This window comes from Lactuca virosa, chromosome 1 (assembly GCF_052849685.1).
Source record: "Lactuca virosa cultivar CGN04683 chromosome 1, Lactuca_virosa_CGN04683_v6, whole genome shotgun sequence".
Lineage (NCBI taxonomy): Eukaryota > Viridiplantae > Streptophyta > Magnoliopsida > Asterales > Asteraceae > Lactuca > Lactuca virosa.
The window spans coordinates 73,917,999-73,936,758 of NC_136426.1; the positions used below are offsets into that span (position 1 = coordinate 73,917,999).

Genomic DNA, 18,760 nt, shown 5'->3' on the forward strand with positions numbered 1-18,760 from the left:
CTAGGTGGGGGATATGGTTCTCCTGAAGGTGTCACCTAGGAAGAGTATCATCCGATTTAGGAACATGGGCAAGCTGGGGCCCAGGTATATTGGTCCTTTCAGGGTTTTGGCTCGGGTAGGTCGGGTTGCATATCGCTTGGACCTTCCCGATGAGCTCAGTCAGATTCATATCACATTCCATGCCTCTCAACTGCGGAAGTGCCTAGTGGATGATTCCACAGTGATACTATTGGAGGATATTCAGGTGGATGGCCGCCTAAATTATATCGAGAAACCGGTGGAGATTCTTGATCGGAAAACGAAAACCTTTAGGAACAAGGTTTTAGAGTTGGTGAAGGTGCAATGGCAGCACCGCAAGGGTTCAGAATGGACTTACGAGCCAGAAGATGAGATGAGGGAGCACTATCCAGAGTAATTCGGTGCAGCGGACTTCGAGGACGAAGTCTGATTTAAGTTGGGGAGAATTGTAACGCTTGGAAAATTTTTAAGTTTCATATGTAATCCTTCCTTATTAAAAGTATTACATTTTGGTCCTTGAACTAGTACGCGGGGCGTACAGGGTGGTACGCTTAGCGTACTAACTGGGATTTGGATCGCGACCTTGGACCACGTATGATGGGCGTACGTGGAGTACACACGGCGTACGCATGGATTAATGAAACCCTATTTTAGGGTTTTACACCCTATTTAAACCTTGTGATAGCCTCACTAGGTTATGTTTAGACAACCTCCATCCCTTCTTGTCCGAAAAATCGAACCCGAAGTGAGATCTTGAGAGTTTGAGCCTTAAAGTGTGATTTTTGGGTGCTTGTGAAAAAGAAGAAGAAGTAAACCATTTGGAGTTGAGCTTGGATCTTGAAGATCTGAGATTTGTTCTTCATTTGCTTTCCTTGTGAGGTAAAAAGCTTCAATCTTACTAATCCATGTTGCTAGATCTAGTTTGGTGCCATTTTGTGCTTTTTTGAGTCCATGGTTGGGTTGTTGAGCCTCTTGATTCACTCCAAAAGTGGTTGATGGTAGACCTAGGTTCCTTTAGGTCCCTTTGTCCATAAAAAGCAAGCTTTATGGCATTTATGGTCTAATGCATCTGTTAAGTCATTTATTAAGCTCTTTTGAGCTTTAGAGCCTCATTAAGCCATGCATGCACATAAAGTTGGCAACTTTACGTGATAAACCACCTTAAGGAAGTCAGATCTAAGTGTTGGAGTGAAGTCTTAACCGTTTAAGAGTTGAATGAGAAATTTGGCTGAAAGGGTGGAGTACGTTAGGCGTACAAGCAAGTACGCTGTGGGTACAAGCCCTTAAGCAAGTACGCTTAGCGTACGAGCTGAGTACGCCTCGTGTACTCAATAGCCGGACTTCGAAATGATTGGGCTCACGGTGTTGGGCCATGTTTGGACACTAGATGATTAGGGCCTTGTTGGGCCATCAAAATATTATTTTTGGGCTAAGGATATTTTATTGGACCTTTGGTTAAAGGCCCATGAAGGGTTTGGGCCCAATTTGGAAAAATTGGGCCATATTTGGGCCTTGGATGATTGTTTTGGAATTTGGGCTTTTTGGAATTTGGGCCATCACAAGGTCTTCTACCCTAGGTTGGAATTTTAGTGTGAGTCGGGATCCAATTATTAATTAGATGTTATTTTGTGATAGCGCGGGGATTTTAGCGGACCAACAGCCAGTGATATTTCTGTAAGATTCAGCAGTGCGAGCTAAGTTTCCTCTGTGTGTTTAGCGGGTCGAAGGCACCAATGCCGGCCCATGCTTTATTATAATAGGATGCTAGATGTCTACATGACTCTTGCATGTGTATGCGTTGGTATGTATACCGAGCGGGACTCGATGCCTGGCGAGGTCTGATGATTGTATTGTATGCTACTATCTTTGTGATTATTGCGTGTTAGTATGATTATATGTTTATATGTTGTATGTGTATTGAGAGGGGCCTGATGATTGACAGATCTGTAAACCGAGCGGCCCAATATGTGTTTATTTATGTATGGTATGTGGTATTTTTGGGGAATTCACTAAGTTATGTGCTTATGGTGTTCAGTTTATGTTTCAGGTACATCGGGATCGACAGGGAAGAACCCGGGATGATTGCAGAGCACACGCCACCTTTTTCCGCACTTTGATATGTTTTGATGTATTGTCACATTTTCATCTTTTGGGGTTGTATGTCAATGTTGGATTAATGTTTTTATTAAATCAAAAATGGAATTTTTGGGTCTTATTTTGGGACGTTACAGTTAAGGCTGAGCATCAGAGGCCGCATTGCAAGTTGCAGCCTTTGGAAGTTCCCATGTAAAAGTGGGAATAGATCACCATGGATTTTATCACCAAGCTACCAAAGATTGCCAAGGAATTTGATGTTATCTGGGTTACCGTGGATCGATTGACCAAGAACGCCTACTTTTTAGCCATCCGGGAGAGCTCATCGGCCGAGAAATTGACTGATGTGTATGTTTGGGAGATTGTTGTGCGTCATGGGGTTCCGGTTTCCATTGTATCAGACCGTGATATTCAGTTCACTTCCTGATTATGGCAGAAGTTCCACGAGGAACTGGGTATGAGGCTACATTTCAGCACTACTTATCGTCCGCAGACCGACAGCCAGAGTGAGCGGACCATCCTGACACTTGAGGATATGTTTCAGGCTTGTGTCATAGATTTTGGTGGGGGTTGAATTCCTACCTACCTCTTGTGGAGTTTTCCTACAACAACGATTGTCACTCCAACATTGGTGTCCCGCCTTTTGAGCTCCTGTATGGTCGGAGATGTCGTACCCCAGTTTGTTGGGGGGAGGTTGGTCACAGAGTCATGGAAAGGAATGAAGTAGTCCTCCAGACCATAAATCTTGTCCATCAGATCAGCCAGAGATTGCAGACCGCTCAGAGTTGACAGAAGAGTTATGCTGACCGGCGCCGATCAGATTTGGAGTTTCAGGTCGGCGATATGGTAATACTAAACGTCTCACCATTATATTACACCGATCCGTGTGATCGCCAGGGTGGCTTACCGGTTGTATTTGCCAAGTGAGCTCAGTTAGATCCACAACACTTTACATGCTTTACAGTGGTGTAAGTATGTGTTGGACGATGAGGTAGTGGTCCCTTTGGATGATATTCAGGTCGATGAGCGCCTGAATTATATTTAAAGGCCGGTAGCGATAGTGGAGAGAAAGATGAAGATCATGCACAACAAGGAGGTACCTTTGGTAAAGATTCAATGACAACATCAGAGAAGCTCTTAGTGGACCTAGGAGCCAGAGGTGGAGATGCGAGAGCATTATCCAGAGTTATTCGCGACAGCCAACTTCGAGGACGAAGTCTACTTCAAGTGGGGGTGAATTGTAACATCTTGATGATGAGGTATTTTCAATTTTAACTCTATGTATGAAAGGATATTGCATTTTGACCTTTGGGATTGACAAAGATAGCAAGAATGGGCCATAATGGCATTTTGGTAATTTTGGCCAAGAGATTAGTACGCTAAGCGTACATTGTGTACGCTAGGTGTACTGGGGCATACCCTAGTACGCTGAGCGTACACCGCGGACGCGGGGCATACATGGTAAATCCTCAAACCCTAATTTTTAGGGTTTGGTCCATATATAAGCATCATTATCCCCTCATTTCTCATTCCCTCATCAGCCTCCATATGAGAAAACGACCCTCTAGCCAACGCTAAGTGAGAAGAGTGCATCTTGAGCTTATCTTTGTGTTTTGTGGTATTCTTGAAGAAGAAGAAGGTGGTAAGAAGAACTTCGAGCTTGGAAGCAACTTGGATCTAAGATTATCTCCTTGGTAGCAACCTCCAAGAGGTAAACAGCTAATGACTTGATTATCTTATCTTGTAGATCTAGGCATTTCTTCATTTAGGGCATTTTTGGTCCCAAATAGGATGATTCTTGAGCATGACATGCTCTTAGTCGAATAATTCATCCTTTCAGACCTAATGAGGGGTTTTGAGTCATAAAAATGTGGTCTTGATGCTTAGTTTTTCTCCATGCATCCTCTAGAAGATCTTAAGGTGTTAAGAAGTTGGGATTTTGTGTATTAAGCACTTAATGGACATGCAAAGTCATATAGTTGGAAACTTTATGACTCTTAGTGGTATTTTGGCATTGGATCTGAAATTTGGACGTGAGAGCTTAATGCATTAAGCTATTATTGAGAAAGGAAGATTCTGAGCGTACAACGTGTGTACCCCAGCGTACGTCGTACGTACCCCAACATATGTCGTACGTGCGTAGTTAAACTCTTGACTCCGTTCAGGGCAGGATTACGCCCAACGTAGGAGCTAAGTACGCCCCGTGTACTCATCTGAGTGGACCAAGTTCACTCCTTGACCCGTTGACTTTGACTTTGACTTTGACCAGGTTGACCAACTTTGACTTAAGAGTATTTTGGCTATTTTGAGCTATAGTTAAGCCTTGGTCTCTATCTGTTGAATAGGTGACCTGTAGATCCGATATTTGGAGAAGTGTATTGTTCAGCTATTCGTCAGACTGTGATGTGAGTTTTTCTCACTATACCTGTGGGTCGAAGGCACCAAGGCCGACCCACTAGACTATTTATCCTGGTCAGGATAGTGATATGATAATTTTAGCTGTTCATTAGATCCGTATGATTATCTGTATTTGTTGGCTCTATGTTTATGTTTGTTTGTTGCATATGTGGACATGTTGGGTTGGGTCGACGTCGTCTTGTTTTGTGTTGTAGGCCAAGACACCCGGGGACGACCAGATAGGCTGTAGGCTATGCGAGGCGGTCCAGTCGTGTCGAAGGCTCGTAGAGTGGTCTAGATAGGTTGTAGACCCTACGAGGCGGTCCAGTCAGGCTGGCTGTTCATACTCTATGCTTGGTTGTTGTGGTGTGTTGGTACTTTGGCGGAACTCACTAAGCTTAGGCTTACATTTTTAGTTTGTGGTTTCAGGTACTTCCGAGGATCGTGGGAAGACGAAGGCGTGATCGTACACAACTTTCAATTTTTATGTCTTCGGGTCTTGGGAAAACTCTGATTTGCAATAATACTTTTGAAACAATGACTCTTTTTGTAAACAATATTGATTCATGGTTGGTTTTAAAAATTTCAAATTTATTGTGATTTTTGGAGTGTTACACTCATTTCGATCTACGAAATCAACTTATTAACCACTTATGAGAAACATTCAGTACGTAAATGTGTAGTATTTTTTTAAGTGTATGTATAATATTTTTAAAATGCATGTATGGTATTTATTTTTATTTGAATTAAATGTTATTTTTTTTATTTAATAAACAAGTTGTTTTAATAATACGATAACTAATTATATATGAATAAGTAATTAATGTAATAGATTTTTAATAATACAATTTATATAGTTATATTAATAAAAAGTTATGAATTGAGTTTGTAAAATCTTAATAAATATAAATATAGAAGTTGTTTTAGTAAAATTATAAAACTTAGATTGATATGAATATACCTAGAATATTATTCTTATTGTTAACTATAATATAATAGGTTGGAGATGTTTAATGTTAAGAATATTTTTACACTGTAATTATAGGTTTTAGTGTAAAAGATAGTATCCGTTGGCAAAATGTCATGTGTTCTAATGACAAGACGAAGTTACTGATGTTTGTATTTTTATGTTCTTTATAGTTTTTTCTATATAAACATAAACGTTGATGATAAAAAGAAATATACATAAAATGATTACTTTTCTAAAAAATTAAAACCAAACAATTGGTTTTTAAAAGGTTTGATTTTTTACTCTTAATTTTTATTTGGGATAATGACTTAAAAGGGTAACGAACTTTCAATTTTGTTCACATTTAGTCACAAAACTTTTTTTTTTGTGTGTGTGTTTGATTTATCCCTGATTTATTTGAAATTATTCAAAATTTACCCTTATGACCGGTTGTAACCGGTCATGAGGGTAAAATGTGAACAATTTCAAATAATTCCGGGTAAATCACGCACAAAAAAGTTCAATGACTAAATATGAACACAATTGAAAGTTCGTTACCATTTCAAGTCATTATTTTATGAATGGTTATAATTATTAAGAATGAGTACAATCGGAATATTAAGGTCATATAAATGAGTATGTTTTAATATTCATGTGATATACCTTTAGTGTATAAGTTACAAAAAACAACACTTATAAATACAATATGAGCGACTTCAATCACATAGAAACTGAACGAAAACAGATTGTGGTGGGTTCAAACATTTACTTAAGACATAGGCAACAATCTTCATTCTAATGGGTGGAGATGGTCGTTGTAAATCGTACGAGGAAAAAAGAACATATGATAAAAAAGAATAAAGATAAGGTGATGTTAGATTTGAATGGTGTTTTTTTCTTTACAACAACAATAGCTTTGATTAGAGAGTGTGTATGCATAAGCTCATGGTCGTGGACCGGTACATGAGCAGTAAATGACTTTTCGAGGTTTTTCTCTTTACAACAATACAACCATGATCTTATGCATCCACACTCTTTGATCAAATATCTTGTTGTTGTAAAGAGAAAAACCTCATTCAAATCTAACATCAAATCATCTTCACACTTCTTTATCATATGTTATCTCTTCTTCGTACGATCTACAACGACCATCTTCACCCTCTAAAGTGAAAATTGTCACCTATGTCCTAAGTAAATGTTGAACCCATCACGATATTTTTTCCTTCGGTTTCTATATGATTGAAGTTGCTCCTACTGCATTTCTAAGTGTTGTTTTTTGTACCTTATATACTAAAGGTATATCATACGAATATTACAACATACTCACTTTTGTGACCTTAAATATTCACTTGTGCTCATTCTTAATAACATTTAGAACTATTTATGAGATAATGACTTGAAAATGTAACGAACTTTCAACTTTGTTCACATTTAGTCACTGAAAGCTCGTTACCCTTTCAAATCAAAATCCCTTTTTCTTTTATCATGGGTTTTTGATGCACACCCCTAAATAAATAAAAAACTTTATATTCATGTCCAATTACATGACACTATATATATATATATATATATATATATATATATATTTTGGTGCAGTGTCATTACTCTTTCAAATCACTATTCTTTGACTTCAAAGAGAAAGAATATCACTTGATACATACCATTGGGCTAGAAATCATTTGATTGTGTTTAGAAAGAATATGTTTGGTTGTTTTTAAAATTAATTTTGCCTTGCAATTTTTTTTTTGTTATTAAAATAGTAAAATGCTTGAAACTTTTTTTAATATATGTAATATTTTTCTTGAAAACTTTTTAAATACCTACGGTTGCGGATTGCCAAGTAGTGCTACCGCCCGCGACGCTCTTATTCCCGGTAATAATTGTTGTATTTTTGTCCTCCCCGATAAACATTAAGTTGGTTTTGTTTTTTGGAATTTCAACATACTCCCTGTACACCCCTGCCAATATCTTTATCACGTACCTGTTCTTGCTCTTTGCCGGCGCTGCTGCCACGGCTTCCGCCACTGTTGTGTACTTTCCCTTACCATTTTTCGACACAATCACGTTTGGCGTCGGTCCTATCGGCAATAACTGTAACAATTTCCTATCTCTTCTAGACAACCACTCCGGCCACATCACAACCTTTTTCTCCTTCAGCTTTCGTGCATTCGAATCTGCCTTATAAGTGGCCATATCTGTGTCCGTCATATTCGTGATCATACCCAGCACATTGCTACACATCTTTCCTCCCAAATCCTGACCTTCAATGATTGATTCGCGCAATCTCCGGCAGGCTGCATCATAGGAGAGGCCGTCCAAGCAGGCTTCCTTGTTGGTGATAGCGGTGCTCATGAGGGTTTTGAGGTCGTCGGCATGTTGTCTAAGGGATTTCTTGGTTGGATACTCCTTGAGGTCTCTGATCACCCTGTCGAGATCTTCTAAAGTTCCAGCTACCATCTCTAAGCAGTCATGGAGAGCCAATTTGCCGCGATTGGTGAGATTGGCAGTGGCTGTGAGCTTCTTTATGCTGTTGAAGTTTCCTTGGATTATCTCCTTTGTTTTATTGATTGCAAGTTGGATTACATCCTTGTTAGTTGCGGGGTTTTTGGTTGTGGAGAGGGTGGAATAGCATATGTCAGGGTATAATGTGGTGGCACACGAGGATTTGATGATTTCGGAGTCTGGAAGATGAGTTCCATGGACGTGAGAAGTCAGTAGGAGGGAAGCAAAGAGAAGTAAAAATACTGTGGTTTTTTTGTTGCTGGAGATGAACATAGTGACAACAGCTTGTGTGATCGTTTTATTACTGTGGTCACTAAATTAGAATAGGAGGAGACGCATGCATGCGATCCGGATTCGGGTGGATAAAGCTTGGTGGTGAGTGGAAATAATAAGCCAATAGAGTAGAAAGAAGATGGGATTTATTAATTAGGCCGACAAGTAATTGATACGTCAAAATTGCTCTGTCAAAAGGGTAGTCATGTGCTGAATAAGTTTTTTGTAACTAATCATTCTTCGTTTTATTAATTTTTTTTTAAAGGCAGGCAAAATATCACTAAAACATGAGTAAACAGAAAGACATAAATATCACTAAAACATGAGTAAAAAGAAAGACATAAACAAGAAACTCGAACCAATTATAAAAAGTCTAAAATAAGAAATGAGTTCCAAGCAGGCTAACTAATAGAATTACAATTGAACCTAATTTAAATCCAATTAAAAGTAATTAAGCTAATACTCATTTTATTAATTAATTAATGGAAGTTGTAAATGTGTTATAAATATCAAAGTTAGCTCTGTTAAATTATCAAAAACAGAAAAACTCCATGTTTACGTGTGGGATTTTTTAATTAGGCCGACATTTGTTTTTTGCTCTTTTCAAATGAAAACCTCCATGCCTACATACACATAACTGCAAGCAAGTCTGCAACATTACTTCCTTTTTAATACTATGATATATATTTTTTAAAACCATGGTAAAAAAGAGCCATAATTTTCTATTCTTCCGAGTTTTCAAATATTCGTTTTTTGTTTTATCAATAAAATCATGGGGTTCGATGCTTACAACCACAGAATGCTGTAAAATAAGGAAGTTATTTCGTATAGTTACTGGCCAGCTAAGAATCTACTATTTTCTGGTTGGTTTTATTTTATGCTTCATTTTTTAATTCGAATAACCTACATTCTTATTCAACATTTTGTATAGTCAATCAATTATAATTGCGAATGATCATTTATGAATGGAACTTAATTAGTAATCAGATGATAATAATAATCTGATTTATTTTTTAATATTATTTCTTTGATTGTTTGCTTTTGTTATAACAACTAGATTATGGCCCGCATTAAATGCAGGGAACATAAATTAAATACATATCATATTAACTTGTAGCATTGTCTTAGGTGGAATTTTTAATAAAAAAAATGTTAGTTAGATTCAGTTTTAGAGTTTTTGAACCAAAATTTTTAAATAAAAATATTTAATATTTATATTAGAGCAATTTGGTTTTTTAATACAATAATTTTTTACAAAAATGATCTACGTAATCTTTGTTTTATCACAACATAATGCAACTTCTTGATTAAAACAAGTTGTGTAATAGCTTTATGAATTGATTTTGTTCGGTGTTCCAACTCCCATGGAGGTTCATTTGGCTCTTTTCATATTGACCCTATAAAACCAAAAACAACAATAAGTTGTTATATGTATCAACAACATTAAATTCTACAAAGAAATTAGATAAACATTATAAATAAAGTGTATTGCCATACCCATAAACATCAACTTCAGACATTGTAATTTGGTCAATTTATAAAGTATTTTTTCTTTATAAGAATTAAAATATGATTTTTCAGGCTACATCCAATCACATATACATATCTTCCGATCAAAGAAATTATTACAAAAAAAACATGTTATGAACAAAAATATAATATTAGTTTCATAATTTGTCAAAGGTTAACACTAATAAATAATAATAAACGTTCATAAATCTTGAATTTTGGTCACCACATCCAACTAACAAATGAAATTCAGTTTAGAGGATTGATTCAAGAAGTGCATCCATAACTTCTTGTAGGTGAATTTAGGAAAATGCTAAGACCTAATAAGATATGAGGAACGGTCTGTGAAGCTATAGTTGGTTTCTAAAAGAAAATACAAATTCAAAATCATTAGCATATATCTTTCCTACCTGCTTTAATTATCAAATTATTATATATATATTAAAGTCGTGGAGAAAACAAATAGTTAACTTGACACATTTTGTCCAGCTTTGGTCCTTGAATTACATTTCCGGTCCTATAATGAAGTGGTGTGGTTTTTGGCTCATGGATGTTTTGTTTCCGTTTTGTTTTTGTATCTGGGGCATTTTATGAAAATATTTACATTCTTCTATATAAGTGGCCTCCATCACCCATCTTCGTTCCAGAATCACCCATCTTCGTTCCAGATTTGGGGATTAGGTCTCGATAATTAGCTTCTTTGCCGATCAGTTTCGAAAGGGTGGATTGGGTGATAATTTTTCTCCATACGGATGTCCGTCTTTCTTCTGTATCTTCTATTTTCCTTTCGGTTTAGGGCTTTAGGAGAAGCAAAGTCCTCGATGGCGGTGGTGCAGACCATCGCAGACAATTATAAGACGGTTTTTGCAAGTATGTTTTATCGGCCCGCTTCTGATGCTTTGCTGTTAGGAAATTTCTTCTTCAATTGATATCGGACACGGTTTTGCAAGTGGGGGAGCCGATCTCTACCGATCATTGCATGATCACCGCCTCCCTTCCCTTTTTTCCCACTGTCTTCAATGAAGCCTATTCACGAAGACACACACCTCTCCTTTCCTTATGTGTTATGGTTTTCTATGAGAAAAAGGGGACGAACCATTGACTCAGGTAAAATCCACTTAGATGATTTTCTTTATATCGGTCCTTGATTCGGCTTGACTCAGGTAAAATCCACTTAGATGATTTTCCCTTGAAATTTATTATCTCCCTTTTCTGATATTACAGGTCCGTCGAGCAATTATCTGTCAAATCCGAACATCCACCACCACTTCCCCCACCCCAGCTCCACCTATTCCGTTGATTTGGAAATTGGCCAACTATGATTGCAGATTTTCTTTACCCAAAATTTTCACTATATTTTCTTCTATGGGTACCAATTACAAAACGAAACCCTATCTAAGGCCAACAGTAAATCCTCTACCATTTCTATCGACTTTTCGTCTTTTTACAATTTACTATTGTGCTAATTTCTTATGCCTGGATGTTTATTGTATTAAGCTTTAGTATTTAGCAGTTCATTTAGGGTTATATGCTTATTGATGGAACATCTTACTTTTTTTTTCTTCTGGTTTATGCGACAAGGATTTGTTGTGTGGTTTGCCCCAGCTATGTCTCTCAACCCAAAATTTCATGTTTGTTGATTCAGGTAATGTTCTGTTCATCTAATACAGATCAGGTGCCTTTTGGTAACCAGTTATGATGTTAATGATTTATTGGTTAATTTAGAAAAATGTTTGATTTGTATATTTAGAAGTATTTTTTGGGGTTTATTTTAATTTTCATCCTTTTGCTTACATAATGACTCACCTGTTGCTAAAGAGGCAGAATTATTACACATGTCCTCAGTTTTAATTTTTCAGATATAAAAACACTAACTCAGGGATGTGGTATTGTGATGTGGTAATGTGATTATCTTTCACCATTGGTTTGCATGTCCATTGTAGCCCTACACTTTGGTTTTATGTCCAATTTTTTGTTTCTATCATCACATTTTCTTCATATCTTACCATTGTTGATGTTGTGCAAGTTCCTTCCCTTTTCTTATTACCAAAGGAGTTTTGTTAATTAAATAAATTAGTTACTTATTTAGTGTTTGCTTAGCTCTATTCTCATAATTTCTTTTTATGTGATGATTTTTTGCAGCTCCTGCTACCTTTTGGTTACGGAGGAACAATAAAAGCTCAGCAAATCCGTCTCTAAAACAGAGAAAACAAGGTCAACATGAAACCTGGATACCAATGTTTGCAACCTGCAATTCTGGAACTGGAACCGACAATTAGGAGCCAAACAAAATCACTTTTGGTTCTTAGATTTTTTAACCATTAACCGCCTCGATATAACTATAAGTTTGTTTAATAACTTTTTTGTTGGTTCTTAAGGAAATATATCAACAAAAATGTAGAAAGATTACTGGATAATGTTTATGCTTTTTTTTCAGATTTCAAAACATTTATACATTACCGTTTTATTAATTTGGCCAATTAATTATATTATGCTGTGAATTAACTGTTATCAGTTTAGCCACAAAAAATATCAACATGTATATATTAATTATAATCATACTTTGGACTATCCAAATGTAATCCATATATTTGCAACTCACCAAACAGTTTTCCTTTCCATTTTTATTATCTGGGATTAATCTATAGTTGCATGAAAGTAAAAAAAGAAAAGAAAATCATATATTGCTTAACATTCGTTAATTTATTTTGAGCAGGTTCATGTTCAATTTAGTTTTGGCCCTCATATTTTGACTGAAGTCATTGACTTTCTTTGTGGTGTAGACTGTACAGTAATTTTGACCATATAATTCGATTTCTGATTAAATTTGCAGGTTGGTGGATGAAAATTTGTATTTGAAGCAAACACCATTCAGAAAATGGAGTTGATTGAGTCGATCATATTATAAAGTCTCAGGTAGACACCCGCCATTAGTTGTAATTTGTGATTTTCTTGATAGGTCATTGATTCGTTAACGTCTTATACTCTTATCCTCAATTTTTATAAGCAACTGATTTGTCGACTCCGTACTTTTTTTATGCACATATAGGAACAAATCTCAACAGTTAAATTGGATTTAAGATCTTGAAGGAAGATATTCTTTCTAGCTTTCACCCCCTGACATGGGCTGTTGTTGGGGTTTGTACAACCATCATTCTGATATCCAAAAAAATTCTTCACAAACTTGGAAAGGTAAATTTGCAAATACTCCTTTATTTTTGTTTTTTTTTCTTTGGTGGTCATGGTTTTTATTGCATTTATTTTTGTGAAAATATTATTCTGCAATTTTGTAGTGATTCAAGTTTAGTGGTTCTAATAAGTTGTTCATTTCATGTTTTCTTTTTTCTTTCAGACTGGTCGTCTATATTCTAAGTTTAGGTTTGTTTTGTTGGAATTGTTAATAGACAAAATGTAGAGATTTTGCTTATCAATTTCAGTTGTTGAATAGGTGACATTCTTCAAGATAGGGATCAATACATTGGATGCATTTTCAGACGTAGAAGGTGATTCTGCAATGGTAAAATGTTTGATGATTGAAGCAACATTTGCTAGAAAAATGTAAATTCTTACACTTGAAAACTACATTTTTAATAATTTCTTCTAAGAAGTAATAACAATAAGAAGTAAGTTGTCTTAGTGTGTTACTTATCATATGTTATGCCCTTTTTTCTTTCTGACAAATGACTGTTCATTGTCATATTCATTTGATCATTCTTTCAAATTAATAATTCTATTATAAACAACATTTAGTCCAATACATCACTACGACACATCTTTGGTCCAAAAGTTTCAGTCACCCTTCAAATTAATAATTCTATCATAAATGGTTCCTGCCAATTAACTCCTGCTTTTTCGGTTACTTTCTTACAAAAAATGTCAAATTGTCTGTGTATGTGTCTGTTAGTTGTTTCTGTATGAAGGGTAAGTTAGTTTTTGTTTATAATCATCTTCGGCTCAAACTCATATCTTTGTTTAACAGTGCAGGGGCATATTGGTCATAATGGTCATAGTTCAAAAAATAGTTGTATGGTTTGGTGTTTGTCGCATATTTCATTTTTTTGTTAAGCATTACTCCATGTTTCCGTAATAAAGACTTGATTTGTTTTATTACTTTATGTTTAATCAATTTATTTCAGTTTTATTAATTTTAGCTGTGTGCATTTGTGGTTAACTGTTATGTGTAACACATGATCCTGCATTTTTTATGCAGGTTTCTCACGTGCTGTTAATTTTGCATTTTAACTTCTTACATCTCTCCATATCTAGGTAAAGTAATATGCTCATCCGCTCTCAATCATTAAATCTTACCCATCTTTTTCTCTTCTTACTGCCGATGATATAAGTTAGAGGTTTCTTATTCTTAATTTTCATAATAAAGTCTGAATATATTTTTCATCCAATAGAGATTGGTCATGAGCTGTCCGATTATGCTATGATTAATAGATTTTGCAAATTATAATTTCCTAATAAGAACAGTCTCTTGGTATTCACTACTATAATTAGGTATATTCATTGACTAACAGTCTCTTTATAAGAAAGAAATGAGAGTATAATGTTCTAATTGGGTACTTTTTTTTGTACAATGCCATGATAAGAAATGACGTGAAAGTAAGTTGTTATAATGAACATGTAACTGGAAGTAAGCTGTTATTTCTACCATCAATCTCCAAGTATAAAGTTAAAAATACAATGGTATAATTAGGAAAATGTTTTTTAAACTTGAAAGAGTTGATGATCATATATGGAATGAATCCACTTATCATTAAATAATTTCATATTCATAGAATTGGTTAAATGGTTTAAATGTATTGTTTCTTCTTGGGTTAGCAGTTGGTCTTAACTATTATGAGTTTGTCGAAACGAACAACCATGGAAGCATACAATCGAAGGGAAATCATGCATCAGTACAGGTTACACACATATATATTGGCTCTAAAATTACATTAATGCAATGTGTTCTATGTCACCCTACTTTCATTACTTTCTATTACGACATTGTATTGTTTTATTGTAGGGGCAATTTGGTATAATGGGATGCATCAACAAATAGACATAGTTTATGCTACATTTGTGAGATAGCAATGTACTTTTGTCGTCAAAAAATAGTCAAAAAATAGTTTATAAAGCTGAATAAGTTTCATGAAAATGATTGTGAAGCTTATAATATTTTGCATCTCTAACAATAACCCTTCTGACCCATGCGAAGCATGGGCAACCTTACTAGTTTAGATTAAACTTGTCAAAATCAAATTTAAAAAAAAAAAAAAAAAAAAAAACCCTGATATGTAACCTAGCAATCAAACATATGTTTCATAGAAACAAATATCACAAATCTACAAATTATACTTTATATAATATTCTTAAATTATATATTACATTTTCATCTTTAATGGTCACTAACACCTCTTTCTGCCTTATTGTTGTGACATGTATCTATATCGAAAACAAGAGAAAGAACTATAAAGAACGAATGTTGACAAAGTGATCCTTCATTTAAAACGCAGAAAAATTCTTCATAAAGCCATTAGAATTCTTCTATAGATAGCTAGAAGGTCTCCATAGTGACAACCGGTGTGGTATCCATGAGAACGCACCACTTAAAGTAACAATTTTTATTAATGTAAGTGAAAAATCATTTAGAATGTTTTATCAAATGTGATTGTTTCCATTTGGATGTGAACATTAACATTCGTGTAGAGAAATTGAACTTCAAATGAACCTTGCATAGCCAAATCAACAAACATGACAACACAAAAAGAAGCCTAACTTGACATATAATGAAATTTCCAACAAATTTCAAAATTTTAAGGTTTCGCTGAACAATTTTTTCAATTTATCAAAATTTTATTTTATTACAACCCTATATGAGTAATCAAAAATCATGAAAATCATATATTATTTTTCTTTTTTTGGAATTAACAGTTTTTGCTTGCCTTCTGCAGAAGTACGATCTGTCATTGATGTTGATGATGATTTGGTTGAGGACATTGTTGTCAGATTATCAACATCGTAAACATCTTTCAGGTTATGTTTTAATTCCTCATGTCTAGACACTTTTTTAAAGGATGTCCACTTAGTTAGTGGACTTGCTGTAGTACTTTTATCAATATTTGAAGCGGGTGTGATGTTATCACCAGTAAACGAAACAACATCCTAAATATAGAAAATAAATTCATATGTCAATCTAAAAGTTAATAATATTTTAAACTATCTAAAATATTAGATTTAGTTATATTATATTTAAAACCTTTAAATTTAATATGTCTTGAAATCCGAATTCTGCCGATAAAACGTTAAAAGAATCGGATTCCGGCACATATATTTGTAGTACATAGAAATATGTTAGTTGCTCAACTGAAATATAAAAACAAAATTACATAAGTGTGGTGTCTGTAGTATTTTTCGTAAAAGAATGTTACATGTTCGATATTAAAAAAAAAAATTCCAATTCAACAATGATTGTATTATCAACATTGAAGTTTGAGATTGCATAACCATCAACTTTATTTTTCAAATTATAATGTGAAATTTGAATTTTGAACGCCAACTTTTTATCCAAAAGTAAATTCAAAGGAGATGGATAAATCTTCATATTATCCTCCTAAAAAAATGAACGGTTATAAAATTAGATAGACAAAAAGTAAAAATTAGTTTTATGTAAATGAAGTTAATATCGATAACCTCATTAAGCTTTTGAAGCAAGTCTTGTGTGCTTTTTTCCAGAAGTTTTTTGCGTCACGATCAAATAACATAAGTGACACCATATCGGTAAAGTCTTGTACTCTAATGGTGATTTTGAAACTAAAACCACTGATATAAACAAATTCAATAATATAAAATTAGAAAATTTAACCGAAGATTATAATAATATGTAGAAAAGAGTTATTGAAAACCTTGGAACAACAAATATGTCTTTGTTAATGCAAGTTGAAGTGTAACAATAAAAAACTTCTTTATCTTGCTTTTGGTCCGTTCCACCAATTTTGTCATCATGCCTTAAAACGACTTTTATGGTTTTATCTTGACAAACATATGTCAACACATTTAAAAAATCGATATAAAGGATATAATTTGGTTTCTGTGACAAAATGAATGAAACTAATATGCTTAAAGTAGATTTGACTAATTTTTTTCATGACCTATCAACAAGAACATAGTAATAACAGGTAATAAGAACAGAGTCAATGCAAGAAATTAGAGAAGAATAAGGAGAACAGAGTAAAGAAATAACCTGGAAAAAAGGAATTTGAGAAGAAGATCGCTGAAGAAGAACATTGTAAATCGTAGGACTCAATCTAAAATCGTAAGAATAATAACTCAATGTATCGTATATATAGGGTGTTTTTGAATAAGCAAATGATTGTCTTCTAAAAAATTAGGATCCTAAGATATCAATTACATTAATTTAAAATTTCAAATTAATTGACTTGCTTATTTAATGATTTTTAAAATTCAAACCATTATCTCAAATTGATTCATTTTATGTGAGATATATTGAGAGATAATTTATTAATAATATTAACTTTAATTTTGATTCTCAAATATTTTGCTGATTTAATGGGATTAGATTAGATTTTATAGGTTAACAACTGAATTATTGATATGCTTATTTAATGAGTTTTTTTTTTAAAAAAAGAGTTTGAATTTTGAAACCAAAAACTATAAATAGGGGAGTTAAATTAGGAACAATATTAATTAGAGAAACTGATATCATGTATATAAATAAAATGATATGCTTCAATTGATAAAATAATTGTTGAATTTAAGGATTCTATAATTAATAAAGATTCTATAATTAAATGTAATTGTGTTTGAATTCTATATGGGAAAGATGATGTCAGCAATTTGATCTAATGGTGGAAAACATAAGATTAAAACACAATCAATGGCATTGATTGCTTCATTGGTGAATTAAAGGTTCTCTTTTAATAATATTAAGGATTGGATATTAATCATTAGTATAATTATTAACCCGGTGATAATGACTTAAAGGATAATATATTTTTTTATTTGTACACATTTGGTCACTGAGTTTTTTTCGTCAACATTTACCCCCTTCAACTTGTTAAATTACACATTCAGTCCTTATGGCCGGCTACTCAAGGTTAGCCGGTAAAAATGACTTAATATGGTAATATATTTCTCACTGTGTGTGTGTGTGTATATATATATATATATATATATATATATATATATATATATATATAGAGAGAGAGAGAGAGAGAGAGAGAGAGAGTCAAGATCAAATAAGAAGGAAATTTTTGGTAGGAAGGTAAGAAGTTTTTTTTCTACATATTTTTTTCGCGAACAAACAAAATGAATCATTAGATGATTTATTTGTAAGATGATTCACAAGAAAAAATTCTCAAAAAAACATCTCGATGATTCATTTATACAATGATTTTGTTGTTATTCACTAAAATTGTCATAAAAGTGAATTTTTTCTTAATTTACTTAAAAATGAATCATAAAGATGTTTTTTTGGGAATTTTTTCTTGTGAATCATCTTACAAATGAATCATCTAGTGATTCATTTATTTTGTTCGTCAAAAAAATATGTAGAAAACAAACTTCTTACCTTCCTACCAAAAAAAATTTCTTACCGGATCTATATCCTATATATATATATATATATATATATATATATATATATATATATATATATTGCAATATAAGTCATTTTTGTTTTTATATTTATTCAATACTTATGAATGATTTCTTAAGTTTTTCTCACGACTTCTTACGTGCGACAATCATTAATGAGGTGTTTGGGGGCTTTTGATGCTTATGTCCATCGTGATCTCGCCTACTTGGTTGCTTAGGTTATGTGTTCTGAACGTCATAACTTCTTCATACAATCTCCAATTTTAATGATCTTTATATCTATGCGTTCGTATTTTAGCTTGCTACAACATTTGTTTAGATTACTCCCGTTAAAAAGTAATATATTTTTACTTACGATCTTTATATCCGTACGTTTTTATGAATGCATGTATGGATGTTTTTTTTATAAAATCG

General features: G+C 33.8%; 1 protein-coding gene and 1 long non-coding RNA gene across 8 annotated transcripts in view; one reads left to right on the top strand and one right to left on the bottom strand.

The window, feature by feature from the left end:
- LOC145146004 (pectinesterase-like) overlaps positions 1-8,329 on the bottom strand; it is a 31,852-nt gene extending 23,523 nt beyond the window's left edge. Inside the window, exon 1 of the mRNA XM_079074977.1 lies at positions 7,279-8,329. Within this exon, the coding sequence (XP_078931103.1) occupies positions 7,279-8,233 (955 nt within the window). The 5' untranslated portion in view covers positions 8,234-8,329. The remainder of the gene's footprint in view (positions 1-7,278) is intronic.
- Positions 8,330-10,336: 2,007 nt separating this feature from the next.
- Positions 10,337-17,217, top strand: LOC145146020 (uncharacterized). Of its 7 annotated transcripts, XR_013726991.1 has the most exons (11): positions 10,341-10,849; positions 10,967-11,149; positions 11,324-11,387; positions 11,885-11,956; positions 12,576-12,658; positions 12,792-12,934; positions 13,191-13,300; positions 13,953-14,008; positions 14,573-14,652; positions 14,757-15,362; positions 15,685-15,944. It is a non-coding gene; the product is annotated as an uncharacterized LOC145146020 (long non-coding RNA). The 7 variants fall into 7 exon arrangements; XR_013726985.1 differs by having other exon boundaries at positions 10,337-10,849; positions 11,885-12,658; positions 15,685-17,186; XR_013727009.1 differs by lacking the exon at positions 11,324-11,387 and having other exon boundaries at positions 10,340-10,849; positions 15,685-15,945.
- Positions 17,218-18,760: the final 1,543 nt, after the last annotated feature.